The sequence below is a fragment of the Chlorocebus sabaeus genome, chromosome 2 (genome assembly GCF_047675955.1).
Source record: "Chlorocebus sabaeus isolate Y175 chromosome 2, mChlSab1.0.hap1, whole genome shotgun sequence".
NCBI lineage: Eukaryota > Metazoa > Chordata > Mammalia > Primates > Cercopithecidae > Chlorocebus > Chlorocebus sabaeus.
In genome coordinates, this window is record NC_132905.1 from 25552430 (window position 1) to 25569918 (window position 17489).

Sequence of the window (17489 nt, forward strand, 5' to 3'; positions counted from 1 at the left end):
TAATAAAAATTAAATTTAAAAATGTAGAATAGTAGGAATAAACACAACCATAATCCTAAAGAAATTATTTAACATACTTCCTTTTAGTTCTTTTATTTGCCTCTTTTTAAATTAAAGACAACTGAGATTATATTGTGTATATAATTTTGGATCCTGTTTTCTCTACAATATTGTGCTTTCTAGAACTTACCTTTAATGTACTTTTTTTCTCATTCATTAATGGTGAAATGTGAAATGGTACAGCTACTTTGGAAGACAGTTTGGCAGTTTCTTACAAAGCCAAACATACTCTTACCATGCAATGCAGCAACTGCACACCTTGGTATTTTCCCACATAATCCACACAAAAGCCTGCATACAAATGTTTATAGCAGCTTTATTCATAATAACCAAAATGCGGAAGTAACCAAGATGTCTTTCAATAGATGAAGGGATAAATCAACTGTGGTACATCCATACAATGGAGTATTATTCGGCAATAAAAAGAAATAAACCATCAAGTCAAAAAGACACATTAAATGCATACTGAATGAAGAAACGTTAAACGCATATTGATAAAAGTGAAAAAAGCCAGTGAGACAGGACTATATACTGTATGATTCCAACTATATGACATTCTGAAAAAGGTAAAACTATAGAGAAACAGTACAAAGACCAGTGGCTGCTAGGTTTTGAGTGAGGAGTGAAGAGGGAGGAATGAATAAGTGGAGTACAGTGGATTTTTAGGGCAGTAAAACTATTTGTACAATTGTAATGGTGGACACATGTCATTATACACTTGTCAAACCCCAGAGACCTGTAGAGCACAGAGTGAACTCTATTGTAAATCACCAGCTTCGGTTAGTAATGCACCAATATAAGTTCATCAATCATAACAAATGCACCACATTAATGCAAGATGTTGATAACAGGGGAAACTGGGCTGTGGGGAAGGTATATGACAGCTCTCTACCCTTTCTGCTCAATTGTTCTGAAAACCTAAATCTTCTCTAAAAAATTTAAGTCTACAAATTTTTCAGAAATGCATGTTTGTTTTGTTTTCCTCTTAATCCCCTATCTTCTTTGAGATTTTGATCTTGCCAAACAAGGTTCTGCTAACCACAGCATATCTTTCAGGAAAGCATCCTCCAGAGAAAGCAAGAATGACTGTCTTTCACACTGGCAAGGATTGCGTCTAACCTTCTAGTCAATTATATAACATTCCTAGCAAGGTCTAGGGCAATATTCTATAATCAAAGACATTAATATTTCTGTAGTCAAACAGAACTGTATTCACACTAAGTGACATAAAACTACAAACAGCCTCATGTCAATTCAGGTCCAATTTTGTCACTAAATGAATTTACTACAAATATATAAAAAATTTTCCAGTTTTCAGTTTTTACTTTGAAATCATAGATAAGGAATTGTGGACCTGAAGCATGTTGTAATACACCTTGTAGACCAGAATGTCCTCATTCTTCTTTTTTTTTTTTTAAAGTAAGGTATTTCCTCAGCTTGTTCTTCTGTATGATCTTCTAATCTAGGAACATAACATTTACATATTTTATATCTCTTAATAATTTTTAAAAGTTTCTTCCTCTAGGTCTTGTACATACTTTGTTAGGGTAACTTTTGTCAATATCACGGCTGTAAATGGGGCATTTTTGCATTGTATTTTTAACTGAATATCATAGACATAATTACTAATTTTTGTACTTTTGTGTACAGCAATCTTAATTCTCATTTGTTTTAAACATTTTATTGATTTTCTTATGGTTGTCAAACTAGAAGTCATATTACCTACAAACTGTCTTCTCATTTCCAATGATTTTTACCTCTTAGTTTAACATTTCATTGACTTTCCTCATTTTTATACTGTACTGTAGTTACATAAGAATTTATCATTGCAGGAAGGTACTCATATCTTTAGTTTGCAATTTCCTGCTAATCTATAATTATTTAAAACTAGAAAGTTTAAAAAATGTCATTGACTAAAAAATTCTCGTTGTTAAATAGTAGTCAGGGTAGATAATTTTTACCTCTGATCTTAACAAAAGATTCCTCTAGTTTGCTCCTGGGTTGTCATTTAGATAAATCTTTTAAAATAAGAACCTACACTAGTAGTGCTGGCTTAGTTTGTTATTTTTTAAAAAATCAGAATATGGGCCGGGCGCGGTGGCTCAAGCCTGTAATCCCAGCACTTTGGGAGGCCGAGACGGGCGGATCACGAGGTCAGGAGATCGAGACCATCCTGGCTAACACGGTGAAACCCCGTCTCTACTAAAAAGTACAAAAAACTAGCCAGGCGAGGTGGTGGGCGCCTGTAGTCCCAGCTACTCCAGAGGCTGAGGCCGGAGAATGGCTTAAACCCGGGAGGCGGAGCTTGCAGTGAGCTGAGATCCGGCCACTGCACTCCAGCGTGGGCGACAGAGCCAGACTCCGTCTCAAAAAAAAAAAAAAAAAAAATTCAGAATATGATTCCAGTAAATACTGACTTACTGTTTCACTGACTGAACTGCTAATGGGACCAAATTATTTTCTTAATAGCTTTATTAATATTTCCTGATAATTAATTGCTAAGTTGCTGGGATAAACCTTACTTGATCATGGAAGACCATTTACTCAACATGCTATTAATTCAGAACTAAGTCTGCTAAGCATTCCCTTTAATACTTTTGTAAATATATTCATAAGTAAAACTGGTTTGTAGTTTTGTATGTATGAGTTGTCAAGTTTTAGTTATTAGAAATATTCTAAGGTTCATAAAATAAACCAGGTAACTTTATTTTTCCTATGTTCTCATACAGATGAGAAAGCATGAGAATTATTTTCTTAAAAGCTTAAAAGTTTCAGCTAGAACAGATAACAGAAGTGGAAAACTATAATCTCAGAGACAAGACTATTACGGCCTTTCTTGTGTCCCTGAAGTACATAGGAAGCATTAATTTTCTTCTAGTATATTTTTATTTACTGCTTCTACTCTGTTCAATTTTCTCCACTAGGAATATCACTAATGATTTGTAAGTTGCATCTTTTTTCCTTCCCTTCCATATTTACCACTATATTTCTTATAATTTTCCTCTCTCTGCTCTTCTATTTTGCATTTTAAGTTTTTATGTTCATACTGCTGCATCAAACTCAATTTTCTACCAAAAAAAAAATGCAAAAAACACTTTCCCTCTATATGCTGAAATACAAAATCAAATAGCAATGTCCCCATTACTTTCCTACAAAGCTAAATGGCCTACAACCAGGTAGTTCCCAGGGAGTAAGGGCAGGGGACAACTTATGCAATAAGCAACTTCTTGCTTGGCAATCTTCAGTTGTACTTTTCAAAACAAACAGGACTTAGAATAAATTCCAAGTCCACCTCCAGACAAGTTATTTCACATTTTTGAGCCTCTATGTCCACATCTATAAAACAGGAATAGCATCATTTGTCTTGTAAATTTTTTTTTTCCAAGAGACAGGGTCTCACTCTATCAACAAGGCTGGAGTATAGTGGAGTGACCATAATTCACTGTAACCTCGAACTCTCAGGCTCAAGCAATCCTTTTGCCTCAGACTCCTGAGAAGCTAGTATTATAGGCGTGCCATCACACCCAGCTAATCTTTAAAAACATTTTTTTGGAGAGATGGGGGTCTCACTATGTTGTCCAGGCTGGTCTCGAACTCCTGGCCTCATATGATCCTCCTGCCTTGGGCTCCCAAAGTGCTGGGACTATAGGCATGAGTCACCGCACCTGGCTGTAAAATTGTTTTAAGGCTAATGGAATTAAGAAGAATGGCAATATTTACCTTATAGGCTGGCTTACTTTGTGCTAAGTACTATACCAAGTATCTTCCACGAGTGAACACATTTAATCTTCACATGATCAATGAGATGGATACTTTTATCACCCTCACTTTATAGATGATGAGGAACTAAGACAAGATGAGAAACTCACCAAAGACCACATAGCTGGCAAGCAGTGATTCCAGGACATAAAGCCAGACAGTTTGATCTTACAAACTGGACAATATAAGAAGTGCTTGACTTACAAATACTACAGTATTAACTTCATTCTCTTCTAAAAGTGGCATGAAAGAGCAAAGCTAATTGTAGCTTATATTTTTAGTAATAATGCTTAGTAGGGGAAGATTTTTAACATTCTTTTTCTAATTATCTATAGATTTCATTAACATGGGTACTGCATTATCTAGGAAAATTCAGAGTTAGGTGTATTATCAAACCAGACCCTCAGACTCAGAACTCTGAATGCATTCATGGGGTGACCTGTCCTGGAGCACAAACTATAACCTACAGCAGCACAAAATTTCATTTATTTGTATGCAAGGTAAAATTTTAACCTGGTTTTTTTTTTTTTTTTTTAATTTGCTTATATCCTCATAAAAATATTTTAGCTATTGTCAGCTGAATGTTAACTTGTGAATATATTTATTCATAAAAGTTCATGAAAATTACCTTCAATGCTTCTAAGGACAAAAATCCAAAGTGTGAGAGGAAAAGGCGGGCTGTTTGGAATTCCTGGGCAGGAGGCGGGGGCTTGCAATCCGTAACTGGGTCAGGAAAGCTTTTCTTCTGCAATTCCTCCTCACTCTGTTGCTCAAGGTGTATTTCATAAGCAATCTGCTGGGCCATGCCACTCCTTAATTTTTCATGTCTCTCTTCTAACTGAAATAAACCAAATATTTCATTTTTTGAAAATGTTATGAAACTAATAAGGCCAATCTTAATTTTTTTTTTTTTTTTTTTTTTTTTTTGAGACTGAGGTCTATGTTGACCAAGCTGGTCTTGAACTCCTGGACTCAAGTGATCCTCCTGGCTTAGGTTCCCAAAGTGCTGGGATTACAGGCATGAGTCCCACTGTACCTGGCTAAGTTAATCTTAATTTTAAAATGAAAATAAAGCTATAAGCAACAAAGAAAATGAAGATAATTTTCAGTGATCAACACTGATTCAGTTCAATACAGAGTATGCCATTAAACAAACATGGTTCAAGGTTAAAACAAACACCAAAAAAACTTCCCTATACCTTCAACAATTGCTTCTTCATGTTCTCACTGTAAATGAAAACGTTCAGTCTCTGGTTCCCTTCAAATAGGCAAGAAAGGGGGTAGAGTTGTCACTCTCACCCCTCGCTTCCAGATCACTGTCCATCTTCACCCTGACGTGCTCCCTGTGTTTGGAATTCCTCATCCATATGGATGACATGACTGTACTCTTAGAAACTCCTCCCACCTTTTCTTCTGATCAATCCTTGTTTAAAAATTCCATCCCCTGGTGAGTGACAATCCTTCTAACAACCTGGCTCAGGATTCTACAAGCTCCTCAACCTTCACAACTTTGGCCATCCATGAAAACAAACTTGAACCTGAGATGTGCCCTGCTTTCCAGGGCTGTTAAGTCTGAAATTCCCTCTCCAATCATAAGCCCCTTGTGCAGCTCCTATCCCTTCACTTCCTGAGCTCGTGCTCTACTTTTGCTGTGGGGCACTCAACCCCTCCCCCTGCTTTCCCACTTCATTAGCATCCTTCTGGCTTTATCTGCTTCCCAACTAAGCTGAAGCCCCCACATCTAACAGCTAAATACCTTGTCCTTAAGCACATTAAACGGCTGTGTTGAACCTTCTCCTTCCAAATTTCCACACCTGTCAATCTCCACACCAGTCAAATTCTTATGCTTCCAGATCCCAAGGACTTTTGAAGAAAGTCAGCAGAGTGAGTTAAATAACTTCACTGTAGATAATGCTACTTAACCTCAGCTGGACCGCCTGGCAATTTTTAAGAACTGCCTTGGATCCCCTATTACACTGCCAAGAACCAGGATTGAAATTTTCATAAACTTCTTCAATTTCCCTCCTTTCCTCTCTAAATGTCTCTGAACCTTCACCTACTCTCTCCTTCTGTCTTAGAAGTATCTCTTTTCTAGACTATACTCTTGACCCTACTGCATCTATTACTTGTAAGTCCCACTGCCCATCTTACAGTGTTAGCCAGACCCCTCTCTCCTGGTTTCTTCCTTCAATCTATAAGCATGTTCATAATCCTCACATCCTTGAATGTAAAAAAATATTTTAAAATTAGCCTTTTCTGGCCGGGTGCAATGGCTCACGCCTGTAATTCCCAGCATTTTGGGAGGCAAAGGCAGGTGGATCACCTGAGGTCAGGAGCTCGAGACCGGCTTGGCCAAATGGTGAAACCCCGTCTCTACTAAAAATACAAAAATTGGCTGGGTGTGGTGGCGTGCACCTATAATCACAGCTACTCAGGAGGCTGAGGCAAGACAATCACTTGAACCCGGGAGGCAGAGATTACAGTGAGCTGAGAATGCGCAACTGCACTCCAGTCTGGGCAACAAGAGCAAAACTCCATCTCAAACAAAAAAAAACAAAAAACAACAAAAAAAACCTAGTCTTTTCTTTCCTTAATGAGGCCATTTCCTTATATAATATTACCCATTCTGTACCCTTCCCTTTACTGTTAACAGTGTGATTTCTATTCACTGCGTCTCCCTCAATACATTCACTCCCCAGCCCTTTGAACTCTCCCTCCTACTGTACACACCTGTTCTCAAAGGTCACCTAAATTTCATGCCAAAATCCAGGGAACTTTTTCTATTCTTTCTTCTCCCTGGTCTCTCCAGCACTGGCTAGTGTAGCTCTTCCTCCATTCCTGCTCTTCTGTTCTCTCATGTCTTGATATACTTCTGTCCCCGACTTCTTAAAATTCTTCTCCCTTCACCTAAGAGCCAGTTATCTTAATTAACTCTCTAAATTAATCTAAAGCCAAATACATTTTCCCCATCTTCTCAAACCTATCCTCTTCCTAATGTCTATATTTCTGTAAATGGCACTGATATTTGTCAATCAAGCTCAAAATCTAAAATTCTTTGGTTCTTTTCCTTCCCTCATCAATTCAAGACTGCTTGGATCTGCCTCCACAATACATTTTATATATTAAACTTCCATATCAGTGAAATAGTCCTCCCTTTCTTATGAGGACTTGGATTGTCGTAATAGTCTCTGAATTGGTCTTCCTTCTCCAAATAACTCTACTAACAGAGTCTGATCATGTCACTACACTACTGAAACCTACCATGAACAGCCAGGCAGCCCAGTGACAGCTCCAAGAGATGTGCAGTTCCTTTCGATCAGCCACAATCTATATTCGTCTTAAACATGGCAACCTCCTGGATGATGGAGACCCATGTCATCTTATAAATCATCTCCAACAACACTAAAAGCATTGGCTTGACCATGGAAGTTGTAAGAATGTTTCTATTCGTCCCCTTGACGACACCTAAAAATAATGTACTTACTTCTTCAGTGACTATTTCATGCAAATCTGGAATGCTGAGATCTGCTTTCACAAAAGGAATCTTGTCCACCTCTTCAGGAAATGGCCGATGTTTCACAGAATATTTAAATCCAACATCATTTTTAGGAACTGGGCGAGGTTCAGGCACAAAAAGCTGTTAAAACAAGTATCATTTTGTTTATTATATAGGGTCCAACATCCATCTGTAATGACATGGATTTCCCTGGTCTCTTAGATGGCTGTGTTTCCCTAGGATTACATGTCACAAAAACTCACCCAGAACCTGCAAACGCTACAGATAACAGTAAAGGGAAGTAGCCTGTGCCCCTATGTACTCTATTTTTCTAAAAATATTCACCGACTTCTTACAGATCTCATGACTGACAAATGGGCTGTGGACTTCTACTGCTGCAAGCCCGAATCTCCCACTTTCAGCGGTAATCCAGTGGGTAAAGCAGTTTGGAGCTTTAAGACTCAAACTTTCTTCCCCAGGGGCTCTCACATCATTCCATATAATTAAAGACAAGTTTGGCTTCACTGGGCATCTCTAGAAAGTGATTTTAACAAGAACCTTAATATGGCTTGAGAGTATGGGTACCAAATCTAGGTCTTCATAGCTCCAAATCCATGCTTTAATATATACACAGTGAACCCTAAACAAATTTTAGCTCCTTTCCTGGTCCCCTTCCTCTTCAGTCTTCAATGCTAACTTATTAAATTACAGAGTTGTTGACAGAATGTGATCTGTACCCCCAAGAAAAAATAGACAAGTGTTCCTTAGTGGGTGAAAAACACATCTCATCTAACAGAGACATCTAAGATATTAAATGATTTTAGGCACATGCTCCAATTTTGTGGTGTCTCTTAAATGCTGGTGAAATATTAAATCATATTTAAAATTTTTAGAAGCAGAAGTAAAAGCTTACAATGTTATAAGTGAAAAGAGCAGAACACAAAATTACTCAAATTCTATTCAAGTGTTATTGCTTATGAAAAGAAAAAAATGGGAATGAAATCCAGTAAAATATTAGCAGTGGTTATATTCCTCTGGGTAGTGAGTAAAGGTGATTTAAAATTTCTTCGTTATCTGAATTTTCCAACTTTTCAAGTATTATTCACATAATTACAAATGTAATAAAATAAACTGCACCCCAAAAGATTTCATTAAATTATACACAGCATATATGTGTGTGTCTGTGTGTGTGTGTGTATATATATATATTTTTTAAATTAGGCTGGGTGTGACAGCTCACATCTGTAATCCTAACACTTTGGGAAGCTGAGGTGGAAAGATCACTTGAAGACAGGAGTTTGGGATCAGCCTGGGCAACAAAGACCTTGTCTCTACAAAAAATTTTAAAAATGCGCTGGGTGCAACGGCATGTGCCTATAGTCTCAGCTACTCAGGAGGTTGAGGCAAGAGGATCACTGGAGCCCAGGAGTTTAGGCTGCAGTGAGCCATGATTACACCACTGCACTCCAGCCTGGACAACAAACAAGACCCTGACTCTTTGGGGAAAAAAAAAAAGTATACACTATATTACCGATTACTATATAAGAACAAATCATATAAAACAATGTGAAACTAAGTCCTGTTGCTGGACACATCAGAAGTCCCGCCAAATTTTTTTCACATATGGTATATACCTGACTTTTATTATATGTAAAATTACATGGAAAAAAACTGGGGCCATTGTCCACAACAGTAATTACTCCTAAGTAGATGCCAGAATGACCTGCAAAGCTTTTTGAAAAGATACCTGCCTTGAAGATGTCTTTAAAGAGTAATTGAGTAAATCTGGAATTCTAGGTTCCTAGATGATTCTGATATGAACCCACTGACTGAGAATCTGGCTAGGGATCAAAAATATTTATTTGATCTGTGTTTTCTGTTGGAATGTTATCTAACCTTTAAATTACAAAACACACACACACTTCCCTGTAACTTCTGATGATACCTTCTGATTTGCTTTTGCTCCTCTGGGTAAAAGACAAAGCTGTTGTGCCCAAGCAAGTCTTCCAGACATCCCCCGGACCAGCACAGTGACAGAGGGGAAAAAATCATCTAGAATAAAATATGTATATAAAAGTTTTAATTTCAGACAACAACCATTTAAAATAAACTTGTTATCAACTGCAGAGCTTCTCACAATCAAAGGCCCAACAGTGTTTCCTAAGCTTTGATCTTTTGTGTACCACCTCTGTGGTTTCTGCCATACCCATGTACTCTAAGTACTATTACTTTATATCAACCACTATTGTGCATCTCTAAATGGAAAATCATGAATTTTGGCATGCTAATTATATAATTTTAAAGCATATGCTTAAAAAAACATAAAATTACGTTCACTAATATATCAACTAAGATCATCTCACATACCTCCAGTGGTACATGTACACATTTGTGGGAAACACTGTTCCAGTAAATACTCTTAACCTCCCAATGTTGGGAACACTTTAAGTGCAGAAAGATAGACTGGATGTTTGCAGTGTTAGTGTTATATTTGCCCATGCCTTTGTGTACCACTGCCCACCATAGGCAGACACTGTTCCATCTCAGCAGAAGTTCAGGGGCATGGTGGGGGTTAAAAAACACTCAGAATGGACTTCCTGAGTGACCCAGATCCTTCTTTTTATTCTTCCGTCTCAGGTGTGGGAGTCAAACGTCTTCAAATTTCTCTACAATTTCTTATTATTACAATAAACTACTAAAATGTCCTTGTAAATCTATACAATTCCAACTGCTTATATTTTTGGTAAACTTCCTATGCAATGAAATTATTTGGAATGAAAGTAGGAGAGTCTTTAAAAAGCTGGAAAAAGGCCAGGAAGCCTGAAGGGGACACTGGGATTTTGCAGACTCCTCAGCAGATGGCTTGGGAGTACAGGGCTGGAGGAATCATGAATAGGCACAGGTTAGGAAAGAAACTCAAGCAAGCTCCAGGTCTAGGGTAGAAAAGGATGAAATGCCTGTAGAAAAGACTTGGGAGTAGCACTTCTGAAGTTAGGCAGTAATAAAACGCACCATTCTATTTGATATTAATGTCACGGCATCTCACCACAACACAACAGAAGGTTATGATGGTATTCTTTTCATCTCAAACTACAGGGAAATGTCTCACTTTCACTTTATGGATTTATGAGCTCCTACTCATATAATCAACAAAATTAGCACAGGACTCTTCACCTTTACAAAGGCAAGAAGGCAAATCTTTAATCACTGAGCAAGTCCTATCACTGCACAACAACAATAACAGAAAGGGACAATACAGGGTTTAGAAAATCTGGGCTCTAGTCCCAAGTAACCCTGGGCAAGTCATATACCCTCTGTAAGCCTTGAGTTTTTCACTCATAACTAAGGGAATTGTGTACCAAGTGATTCCATGGGTCACTTTATACCCACATATTCTGTAACCTTCACTCTCCTTCCCCTTCCCAGCAACAACGGTCTGAGAACATGCTTCTTTTACATACTGGCTGATGCCAATTACCATCAGAAAAAAAAAAAAATGTACTTGTGGATAGTTTGGGTCACAGTTTTTATCACATATTATGAGATGGCTTATAACTGAGGGGGAGGGAAAGGAGGAAAACAGTGCATGTTGTGTTGATGGAAAATCACTGCAGGGTTTTCAGTAGGGCACTGCATGGTCATTTGTAGTTGAGGATGAATACCATGGTGGCAGCAAGTAGGATGGAGGTAGGGAAAACACATGTTAGAACTGGCAAGGGGTTTGGGGGTTGGAGGAATCACAGTAGGTAGGAAACAACTGTAATAATCTAGGTGAGAAATATTAAGGACCTGCACTTGGATGTATCGGGAAAATACAGAGGAAAGGAAAGATCCAAGGGTCCCTGGGAAGATGGAAACTTAGAAACTAATTACATAAGTGAGTAACAGGAAGGAGCAGGTAAAGATAACTCCTCAAATTTCTAGCCTATGTAGGTGGCACCAACAATTGATATAGAACATGAGGAGTGAGAGGGAGGGGAGCAGAGGGGCAGGATCCAAAGTTTAAAGGGGAAGAAAAAGTGACAAAGATAAACAACACAATGGATCCCACTAAAACATCACCTATAAAACTACAGAGCTAGTTCAGATGCACATCAAGAGCCTTTAAAAGACTCTATCTAATATGTATATTCTATTTTTTGGCCTCCTATTTTTCAAGTGCTATCGTCCCACAGCTAGAAGTCCTTCTGACCTACTTTGAATCTGTAGGCTGTCCTTCCCAGAACCTGGAAACAGTTTCATGGTACTGGTAACACTGATTAAGCAGTAGAGAAGGCTCAAAGTACTAAAACTTACTCTGCTCATTTCCAAGAGGTTGTTCCAGCATTGCCAGGATGACACTGTTATCCAAGACAAAGTACCGGAAACTATGCTTGTTTATGGTTGGCAGCCTGGAGTATTTAATCAAAGTGGTCTCATTCACAAGACTACAAGGAGAGGCAGGACCACTAGGTGAAGGAAATGCGCCGAGCAACTGCATAATGCTACGGAGAATGGAAAAGATAACAGTTAATTCCCAAAGCAAAATCTTCAGTTTACCTTGTGCATCAATGTATCCCCTTTCACTCTTCTGAATTTTAATGGACCACAGCCATGCTTCTTGACAGGTCAGATTTACTCCTTGTAGTGAATGCCATGGCATACTGTCCAGATTCTCCCCTCCAAGATTAAAAAGCCCTTTACCCCAGATGCATATTTGTATGTCTATTTCAGAGACATTTAATCTGCCTTTCCAGTCTGGTCCATATCCAGAAGAGAAAATGCGGTTAAGCTGGTATAATTTGATCTCAGTGACCTACTCCCTTACAGGCAACCTATTTGATTTGACATCTTAGAATCTTGCATGGAATACAGCAAGCTCATATTCCACATGCTTTTTTTTTTTTTTTTTTTTTTTTTTTTTTTCTCTTTTTTGAGGCAGTCTCGCTCTGTCACCCAAGCTGGAGTGCAGTGGTGCGATCTTGGCTCACTGCAAGCTCCGCCCTGGGTTCATGCTATTCTCCTGCCTCAGCCTCCCGAGTAGCTGGGACTACAGGCGCCCGCCACTACGCCCGGCTAATTTTTTGTATTTTTAGTACAGACGGGGTTTCACCGTGTTAGCTAAGATGGTCTCGATCTCCTGACCTCGTGATCCGTCCACCTCAGCCTCCCAAAGTGCAGGGATTACAGGCGTGAGCCACCGCGCCTGACTCCATATGCTTTGCGACAACCATCTCTATCCCATTTTAGAAAACCAAAGCCATATTTTCTCATTATTGATCTCCTGGTGTTTAAAAGCCATATTTTCTCATTATTGATCTCCTGGTGTTTCTATTTTCTGAAAACCATTAGAGGCCTGAACTAATGCCAAGTTCTCCTGGTCCCTGAAGTTCTGCAGCAGTGTTCCTTTTAGGAGGAGAGGAAATGGAAGAAAAATAATCTGTTGAGCAATGTTCCTTTCCATTGTTAGAGATCTTTGGGTTCACACCTTAGAGTGAAAGAGGATAGGCCATTCAAGCTGAGATTTGAGATGACAAATGTGTTGTGGAATACTGGTTTTCCAAATGAGATGCATATGAAGGGGTGGATGATATTAGAACCACAAGATAAAATCTTTGTTTCAAGATACTTTGTTTCTGTGCTACAGTTCCTTCATTTCAAAATGGGAATAATAATGGTACCTATCTGATGGAATTGTTATAATATTATGTGATATAATATCATATCACAACAATTCACATAATATCCTAACAATCCTATTCTCACAGGTACCACTATTATTCCCATATACCATTATTACTCCCATGAACTTGTAGATAGATTTAAAAATCCCTGTGGACTTGAAGGAAATGTTCTGACAATGTGCTTTGGGAGTCTATCTGTTCAATATTTTTTCAATATTTTTATCAATGTATTTAGAACACACAGGGTATGCTCATTAAATGTGCAGTTGACCAAAAGCTGAGCTGCAGAGATAATATACCATAGAAACAGTTGAGATCCAAAAGAATCTTAAAGACTAAAAATAATGAGGTAAATCTTAGATGAAGAAATTTCAGGTTTAAATGTAAAGTTCTGTGCATTACTTTCAAACACTCCCAAACAAGTACAGGATGAGAAAAACAGATGAAAGGTAAACGTGTGAAAAAAAAACTCAAGGATTTTAGTTGACTTAATGCAAATCACCAAGTTCTCAAAAATGCAATGCAGTCTGAGTACATTTTAATGAAAACGTAATATTATACAGAGTTTAAAGATCATTAAAACATATCTAGAATATTGTACTCTGCTGGGTGCAAGTGGCTCACACCTATAATCCCAGCACTTTGGGACGCCGAGGCGGGTGGATCACCTGAGGTCAGGAGTTCGAGACCAGCTTGGCCAACATGGTGAAATCCCATCTCTACTAAAAATATAAAAATCAGCAGGGTGTGGTGGCACGCCCCTGTAGTCCCAGGTACTTGGGAAGCTGAGGCAGGAGAATTGCTTGACTCTGGGAGGCAGCAGTTGCAGTAAGCCAACATCATGACATTGCACTCCAGCCTGCATGACAGGGCGAGACTCTGTCTCAAAAAAAAAAAAAAAATAATAATAGAGTATTATACTCTGTAAACCACCTGTAAGAGGCGCATAGTCAAACCTATGCCAGTTGAGAATAACCAGGATGATAAAGGTACTTGAATCTTTGTAATATTTAAAAACAAACAAACAAACAAACAAAAAAACTGAAAGTAATGGCAGAAGCGAACCAGAGAGAACATGAGGACTGCTTTTGGATACTGCTACTGCCTGGACAAAAAGGATTTAATGATCAAAAGTATGAATCAGAACCAATGCATAGAAGTGGGAGAGATTTTAGCTCGATGTAAAGTATCAAGTTTTTAACAAAATGAAATAGGCAAGCTTGGGGGTTAGAAAATCTCCAAATTAGAGGCTAAATAACTTGGTACACATGTCTTAAAGGTGACAGGCAAAGGGACTGTTGAAATGACTTACAAGAGCCCTAATCCTGAATTTGTATTAAGTGTACACAGAGGGGAAAAAAAACCTAACCAGCTAATCTGTACTCCATAATTTTCTACTATGTGTTCAGCATTGTGTTGGCAAAGAGGCCAACGTGCTCTCTACCAAGACTGGGGAGACAACACTAGCACGCATCACACATAACCAGGTACAATCATGACAGTATAAAATTCCATGCTGTGCATTAGGGTCAGAGAGAATGAGCACAGAAGTGCAGAAAAGAGTCATCTTTAGAAGCGGAATAACCAAAGGCCCCATGGAGGTAGCTAGATTTGCTATAAGCACTGAACAGTGGAAGATGTAGCCAAAGGAAGAAAAAAGAGGTCCTGAAACCCAGGGGAAGAGCATAAACAGGTATAAGCACAGCCAGTTCATAGCCACAGTGCTCTGTCAGGCCTGACAACGGCAGAAGAGACAAGCTGCAAAGCAGTGGTGGAAAAGATCAGATGGTGCCCTTGGAAACTAAATTGAGGAGTTTAGACAACAAGGAAGGAAACAGATCTACTCAAGGTTTTCAATCATTCAAGCAGTAGAATCAAAATTGTGCTTAAGGATGATGAGTTTTGCAATAGAATAAAAGATGAACAAGAAGGGCTAAGAGATCAAAAATAGGGCAACTGGAGGTGAGGAGGGCCTGGACCAGGATGCTATCCAGGTTGGAGAGGATGGAGGAACTACTTTACAAAAATAAAATCTGTTTAACTCAGTCACTGGCTTTACATGGGGTATGACAGAAAGACAAATCAGACAAACAGCCAAAGTTCTGTGTTTGCATAACTGGCAAACAGCAATGATACTAACACAAAGCAGCAATTGTGAGAGAAATCTGGTTAGGGACACGTTTCATGACGACAGTTAAGACTGAAAACTGGAGATACCATTTGTCGAGTTGCTAGCAGAGACAAGACAGCTGAAGAGAAACAGGTAAGCCATCTAGCTTACTGGTGAGGTTGAGAAGAAGCATCCCAAGACTCTACTCACCCTGAGCACATATGCAATCCTCACTGCCAGTCATGCACTCATAGAACACCCCATCCAGGCTAGGACAGAGCAAGCTTATTTTTGCATAATGAGAAATGTCCCCTCCTTTCTCTCCATATCCTTCTTACTCTTCAAGACATACATCAAGTTTTAGTTCCATGACACCTTTTTTTTTTTTTTTTTTTCCTGAGATGCAAGCTCACTCTGTCATCAGGATGAAGTACAGTGGTGTGATCTTGGCTCACTGCAACCTCCGTGTCCTGGGTTCAAGCGATTCTCCTGCCTCAGCCTCCTGAATAGCTGGGACTACTACCACGCCCAGCTAATTTTTGTATTTTTAGTAGAGGCGGGGTTTCACCATGTTGGCCAGGATGGTCTCGATCTCTTGACCTTGTGATCCGCCCTCCTCGGCCTCCCAAAGTGCAGGGATTACAGGCATGAGCCACGGTGCCCGGGCCTATGACACTTTTAAGGCTCCCCTGGCCCACATATGGTCTTCTTTCTGAACTTGTATTACTTCTAGTATTCATCATCAGCATAAGCGCATGTTTCAGTAGCTGTATTCACATTTTTTTTATATTATTTTCTAGCTATTTGCCAAACCTCCATAAAGTCACCGAAAGTCCAGTATTTGCATAGTGAGCAGGACTAAATGACAGGAAGCACTCTTCTAAAACTTCACTGAATGACTTAAGCCCACAGGAACAGAAACAAATCCAACTTCATTGTGCATGTCCCAAGTAAGCAACGGGCCACTAAACTCGTAGAAGATGCTGGGATCTTGGTAAGGGCTGACTTACACACAAATTTTTAAGCGGTTTTGCCTGCTTTACTAAGACCAAGATGCCCCAGCCCAGACTGACTTGCCACTCCTCCTTTCTGCTTTTACATTTTCTGAGCCTTCATCTGCACATGTCCTTTCATGAGCCTCATCTTTCCCTGTGTACTATGGTTCCACCTAATCTTTACTAACTGTTCCATTCAGTCCACAAATGTGGCTAAGCTGCCTTCCTTCCCTCTTTCCACTATGCTCACTTACAAGCCAAACATAAACTCTCTCAACTTTCTCTGCTACTCTTTTTCAAGATACCAAACTCCCTGTTTTTACTCCTTTACTACACCAAAATGCTCAAAACAGCAGTCTTGGTGCCTTCTTACCCACCCTGTACTCTGGCTTGCGGCTCAAACTTGACCCATCCTCTCAGAGTCAGGTCCAATGTCATTTTCCCTAAGAATGTTACTCTGACTTCCCCTTATCTGGAAGTATTCATTTCTTCCTTCCAACTCCCTAGCATTTTATTTATACCTCTTCTCTTGGAGGACTTATTTTCCACCTAATATTATAGCTATTTGTGTTCATATTTTATCTTCCCTACCAGACAAGATGGTAGACATAATGGTGACTAAATCAGATTTATCTTTATGATCCTATTCTCAGTTCTTAGGAGAGTTCATAAGTCTTGGTTGAATGAACCTATACTATGTAATATAAATGGTATAGCAGAGAATACAGACCACCGAGCTGTAAAGCAGATCTAATAGTGTAACTACAGAGAGACAGACACCATCTCTGGACTTAGCATCAAAGTGAGGGGGTACAGTAAGTCTAGCTCTAACACGGTATGACTTGAATTAACATCAAATGGTATAGAAAAAGAAGAACTCAAACTCTCAATCCCAAGTTCCTAGTTTCTTTTGGTCTAAAAAACAGGTAAAAATATATATATAGATTTTCTTTCCATTTTATTTCTGGAGAAAAAGTATCCTAAAGGGGCTGCATAACGCAATGCTGAACAATCGGGAAGGAAAGGAAACAACATGGATCACTGCTAACCCCATCTAGTTCCTAGGCACAATCCCTGCACGGTCACTTCCATACCATGTTAGGGTGGCTTCAGCAGCATCCTTTACCCTCATAGATGCAGGGTTTGGCTCCTTATCTCCTTTGTACTTGACCTCTTGCTCGCTGTTCCTGGACTTACTTCCTGAGATACCCAGTTCCACAATCTCCAGTACTTCCTTAAGGCAGTCCTAAAAGCAGGAAAGGCAGATCAATTTTTGTAACACATCTTTCTCATGAGAAGACAAGGAAATCCATCCACATGCTAGCAGTGGTTGTGTTTTGGTAGAAGGGCTCCAGATTCTTGCTAATTTCTTTAATGAGTATATATTAACTTCATAGTAATACAAT

The 17489-nt window shown here is 39.0% G+C and overlaps 1 protein-coding gene across 3 annotated transcripts in view; it reads right to left on the minus strand.

Annotated features, from left to right (window-relative positions):
- Window positions 1-17489, minus strand: part of RALGAPB (Ral GTPase activating protein non-catalytic subunit beta) — a 108545-nt gene that overhangs the window by 20611 nt on the left and 70445 nt on the right. For all 3 annotated transcript variants that reach the window (XM_008017676.3, XM_008017666.3, XM_008017658.3), the window contains exons 18-22: window positions 17178-17329; window positions 11612-11799; window positions 9261-9367; window positions 7304-7456; window positions 4448-4657 (exon numbers count right to left, since the gene is read on the minus strand). In XM_008017676.3, the coding sequence (XP_008015867.3) occupies window positions 4448-4657; window positions 7304-7456; window positions 9261-9367; window positions 11612-11799; window positions 17178-17329 (810 nt within the window). The remainder of the gene's footprint in view (window positions 1-4447; window positions 4658-7303; window positions 7457-9260; window positions 9368-11611; window positions 11800-17177; window positions 17330-17489) is intronic.